The 5,836-nt window shown below is 32.0% G+C and overlaps 1 protein-coding gene across 1 annotated transcript; it reads left to right on the forward strand.

Annotated features, from left to right (window-relative positions):
* Positions 1 to 817: 817 nt before the first annotated feature.
* On the forward strand, positions 818 to 1,318 carry LOC113369948 (sperm mitochondrial-associated cysteine-rich protein-like). Its single transcript, XM_026610578.1, has one exon. It carries the CDS (start codon positions 818 to 820, stop codon positions 1,316 to 1,318), a length of 501 nt encoding a protein of 166 aa, XP_026466363.1.
* The last annotated feature ends 4,518 nt before the right edge of the window (positions 1,319 to 5,836 follow it).

A 5,836-nucleotide genomic window follows, 5' to 3' on the forward strand; every position in this document is an offset into this window, starting at 1 on the left:
ACGCGGATTTGAAATAATTTCTCACCTTTTGGACTTTCTCTGGATTGGCACGAATTTTTCAAGACTAAGACTGGCCAAATCGATTCAGCCGTTTTCGAGTTTTATTCGGACATTTGAAAGAGAGCTCCATTTTTATATATAAGATATATATATATATATATATATATATATATATATATATATATATATATAATACGTATATAGTGAAAGTGGTGTAATTGAGTAAAATAAAGTGATCCATAGAACATTGTGTATTAATAGGATAACTCAAGGATAACTGGAGGATTACTCAAGAATTATTCAAAGATTAATTTGACATTATTGAGATATACACTCATGAGCTACGAGAGTTATACAAAATGTATTTGGAAAGCAGACGCCGAGAAGATGAAATGATGAAAATGATGGTATCGATGGTTCGTGATGAGAGAGTGAAGTCTGGTGTAGTGCCTAATCATGAGGTATACAAAATGGTATTGGGAAGCGAGATCGATGATTGTATTGTGCCAATAGAGAAAGAGCCAATAGGAGTGTGCTATGAGGAAATGGAGAAGGTAGATGATAATGATGATGTAGGTGCAATAGAGTTAGCGCTTAAGGAGAAAATTGTTAGGGCTGAGGCAATAAAAATTCCATTAGAGGCAAGTGCTTTAACAAAGACCGCAGTAGTGTCAATGAGAGGGGGTGAGACCATCATACCGATACTGAATATATAAAATAATGAAACAACATTGAAAAGGATTATAAAGTTACAAAATGCGACGAGTGCCATGAATGTGAACAAACCCAGGAAAAATCAGATGTAAGAGAACTAACAATGGATACAATAAAATTAGATGAGGACATACCTGAAAAGAAACTACAAGAATTTGACTATGAGGTGATTCATCGACCAGCAGAGAAGATGAGACATGTGGATGCTCTATCCCGAAATACCATAATTGAAGCTGAAGAGACAGAGTGTGTGGATGGACTTATGGTATTGAATAACTATTTAATAGAAGAAGACTGGTTAACCGTGGCGCAGAGAAATGAAGAAAAACCGAAACCTCCACCAAAACCGAAATGTGAAGAGAAGCCGAAGTGTCCACCGCCAAAACCAAAATGTGAGGAACCTAAACCAAAATGCCCACCACCAAAACCAAAATGTGAACCAAAGTGTAGAAGGAAACGCACCAAATCTGCCGACTGTCCCAAGAAACCTAAAGAGGATGATTGCAAACAATCCAAATCAGCGGGAGATAAACCATCAAAGGACTGCAAACCGGAGATGCATATTCCCGAATGCAGTGTGGAGAAAGCCAAGTGCCCATCCTGATGCAAGAAGACGAAAGTTACTCAGACGACAGTAATGATGACAAATCTAATAACAGTGACGAAGAAGAGGAGACAGAAACGGACAATCACACGTCCCAAGAAATTCGAAAACTGCATTCTCGAGGACGAGAATTGATCAGAATAGCCGAATATTAACTATGATAATGACAGCGTGATATAGTAGGCGTTGAGTAATATGTGAAACAGATATATACGAGGTCTGTTCAAAAAGTACCCGGAATTTTCGTTTTTTCAAAAAAATATTTATTTATTCGTCTACATTAATGTGGTCCCCTTCAAAGTAGTCCCCCCCAGATATAATACACTTATGCCAGCGTTTTTTCCAATTTTCGAAGCACCCTTGATATTCACTTTTTGATATGTCCTTGAGCACTCTCAGCGATTTTCTTCAATCGAGGAAAACCGCCGTCCTTTCATGGGTCTCTTCAACTTTGGGAATAGGAAAAAGTCACACGGAGCCATATCTGGTGAATTTTTGCACTTTGCAACACTTTATTTCATTTTTTACGCAAAATTTAATACAAATTCTTTGACTTTTCAATTCTTCCATTGTAAAAATCGCCGAGCTCAGAAAAACACGTCGAACCTTAGCGACTACCACAGACAAAGTAAACAGTGAATATAGCTGAAAATTTCATCATACTTTAGGGGCATGTATACCAACACAATAAAAAAAAATTTTGACAATCAGACACTCCAGACCCGCGAAATTTAATTATTAGTAATTCCGGGTACTTTTTGAACACACCTCGTATAATACGTATATAGTGAACGTGGTGTAATTGACTAAAATAAAGTGATCAATAGAACATTGTGTATTAAATTTTCAAGAATTTCTAACGTATTTGGGTTTTGAAACATTTTACTTATTTACTATGCGATTTATTCTATTGAGAAAATTATGCCAAGAGAGTAAAAGGACTAGCCTTTTATTTTTAAACATAACACTATAACAGTATTTCACGTTGGATTTTTTAAATTTTATTTTAATTTATTTTTTTTATTATTTACAATATCCAAAATTGCATCGTAAACTTCTCCTTGTTCATATCGCAAGAGCCGAATTGAATTAATCTTTACTTTCCCATCACATTGTTATTTTAAAGTTAAGTTTTATTGTCCAAAGATTAGTAAAAAATGCAAAGAAATTACATATTTCTTAAACTATATTGAAACAAAAAAAACTAAATAAATTTGTATCGGTTTTATTTCTGCATAGTTAATAATCAATTTTAGAGTAAGAGCTATGAATTTGCAAGTTGTTCCAAAGTGAATTTTGATTCCATTTTTCATGCCTTCCAAATTCAAAGTTCATCAGATGCGTAACATTTAACAAAAACAAAAGTTACAATTCAATTTCTCGGAATGAATAAGCCATTTTCTAAGCACTGACTATACATTTTCCATTTTTGTCTGTTATGATTTGTATCTATTTTTTTAATAATTTCCGTTTCAACTTAATCAGTTCGCAATTTTTCGTCAATAATTAATTTAATCTTTCGCCGGTTTGAGCTTATGGGATTGAACACAAATAATTTCTTTTTCGATTACACCTTAACTTTAAACAAAAAAAGTTTGCGGAGTTATTAATCGGTTAATTGTTTCTACTGATATCACATTGCAAACTAAATATGCTTTATGTGTCTCCGTATCCATAGTTAAGTTTGATTGTTTATTATAATCTATGGAGTATTCTTAATTTAATATTTAAAAAAATATATAATACATTTTATTTCCGAATCTTATTTTGGCGGCCCCTAAGGCGTACGCCCGCATTTTTCGCATGCATTGCATTCAAGGTAGGACCCAGCCTGTATATATATATATATTGAAATGAATAAAGCAGCCAATGCGTCGAATGTAAAGAATTTATTTTAATTTTTTATACGTTTCGAGACTAGATGTGTCTCATCATTCAGCTAAAAGAAATTTACAATATAAAGAAAAAGTTTTAAAAAATAAATTTATATTGGAAAAATTGATTGAAAACAACAATTATACACACCAGATCAGGAAAAACCACACTAATTAACTCATTTTTCAACACCACAATCACATATTACTACTGTAGGAAAGCAAAAATAATTTAAGAAATGACCGTTTCCAATATTGATAATAATAATGTCACATCCGTTGTTCAAAAATATTTTACCGCTGATTCAAATTCTTCTTCTTTATTTAGCAAATATAAAGGCATTATTTGTTTACCTTATTTATGGAGCTTTTCTTATTTTTTAAAAAAACTTTTTTCGGTTGAAGGTTTTCTTTTAGTTTTTACTTTTGATAACACACTCAGTACCCTGTTTTCTACTTTAAAATCAAAATCTCCGTCTGACAGAATCACCGATGCCGTTTATAAAATTAATTGTTTAGATTGTGACAGTTGTTACATCGGTGAAAGTTCTCAATACATTAGCAAAAGAATGAATCAACATATTTATAATTCAAAAAACCCTAGACAATTAAAAACAATGTTTTCTGAGCACATTATTAATTTCAAACACTCTTTTAATACTGACCATCCTATAATTTTATATAAAGAAAAAAATGTAGACCTTAGAAGATTTTCTGAATCATGTTTTATCTATTTAAATTCAAATTGTGTGAACAAACGCAGTTCTCCTTGCTTACTCTCAGAAAGTTATCAAAATATAATTAATTTCTGTAAATCTGACTCTCTACTACGCCCCTGATATCCCCACTGTTCCTTGCTCGCCTTCTGGCGTTGCATAGCGTACTACTCGTCGCCGACGTAAATAAGTCAAACCGTGTCGCTATGCTAACGGCTAAAAACAAAATATGTGTTTCATACAATTTTACTTTTACCTTTTTTGGTCTTTTCTTAAATTATTTTTGCTTTCCTACAGTAGTAATATGTGATTGTGGTGTTGAAAAATGTGTTAATTAGTGTGGTTTTTCCTGATCTGGTGTGTATAATTGTTGTTTTCAATTAATTTTTCCAATATAAATTCATTTTTTAAAACTTTTTCTTTATAATGTGAATTTCTTTTAGCTGAATGATGAGACACATCTAGTCTCGAAACGTATAAAAAATTAAAATAAATTCTTTACATTCGACGCATTGGCTGTTTTATTCATTGCAATATGTTTCAACGTCGAACAAAAAATCCTCAAGATATATATATATATATATATATATATATATATATATATTCACTTTATTGTCGAAAAACTTAAACAAATTACAGTTCCAAATGATAGCGTTTTAATTAGTTACGTAGTATCATTGTTTACAAACGTTCCATTAGACCTTATCCTTGAAGCCATAACTAAAAAATGGCATGATATATCCATCCATACCACAATTTCCCTACACTGGTTTTGAGAAACAATAATTTTTTTAACTTCCAACGCATATTTTGAGTTCAACAGTAAATTGTATTTCCAAACATTTGGTACACCAATGGAATCTCCAGCCTCCCCACCTTTAGCTGAAATAGCCCTTCAACACATTAGTGCAGTAAACGGAGAGGAAAAAAGGGTATAACCTCTGAATTTTTTACTGTGCTCCAAATTGAATGAAATTTTGGAATTAGGTTCATCTTACCCTCAAGTTCAAAAGTGAAAACAATTCGGGTTGCGCCATCCCCCCCGGGGGTTGACACCCCTTCTCAATTGTGTAATTACATTTTTTCAAAATAACGTCGGAAATCGATATAAGAACTAATCATAAGAAAAAAATGTCTTTTATAGTTTTTCAAAAAAACTAATACTTTTCAAGTTACTGGCCACTAAAGATTCATATATTTTTGGCGTTTTACTTCGTTTTTTTGCAAATAGCTTCTAAAATATACATTTTAACAAAAATCATGTAATGAACAAAATAATGTCAATAAAAATCTCAATCAATCGGTATTACATAAAGTGTTCTAGGAAAAATATTAAGCAAGATTTGAAAGAGCAAAGTCGTTTTTTATTTCGTTCAAGATTTAATTGTTGCATTTAGAGCCATCTAGTGTCGAGGTTTTACATTTTATGCATTTCGGTGCAATTGGGTTTTATAGTGCTTAACATAAGCTTTAAAATGAGTGCTGTTACAAGTTTTTTGCGTGTAAATTGAGTGTGTTATCATGCAAATAAGAAGCATATACGAAGTTTTTTTCTTTTAAATCATATGGTTTAATGAGCGCCATTTCCACCAGAATTAAAGAAATTCACATTCCATCTAGAATTCACTTCATCATAGACATCTTGATGGATTCTAGCAGATTCACTACTTTAGTACAAACTATTTTCAGAAAACTCGCGATTTTATAAAAACTTTATATGATATGTTGATAACATCATAACATCCACCCCAAACAGTGACAACACCTACAATTCACTTCTGAATTAGAAAATAATAAATCTATCAGTTTCTTAGATGTCCAACTCTTTCGCGAAAATAATAATATAATAACTGATTGGTATCACAAACCAACATACTCAGGCCGTTATCTTAATTACCATTCTTACCACCCCCTCTCTATCAAAATAG

Source organism: Ctenocephalides felis, unplaced genomic scaffold (assembly GCF_003426905.1).
Source record: "Ctenocephalides felis isolate EL2017-DRISC unplaced genomic scaffold, ASM342690v1 CF-g0.4_SCAFFOLD_00825, whole genome shotgun sequence".
Taxonomy (NCBI): Eukaryota; Metazoa; Arthropoda; class Insecta; order Siphonaptera; family Pulicidae; genus Ctenocephalides; species Ctenocephalides felis.

Excerpts from the sequence above, each read along its gene's own strand:
- LOC113369948 (XM_026610578.1), top strand. The coding sequence starts at position 818 with ATGGATACAATAAAATTAGATGAGGACATACCTGAAAAGAAACTACAA.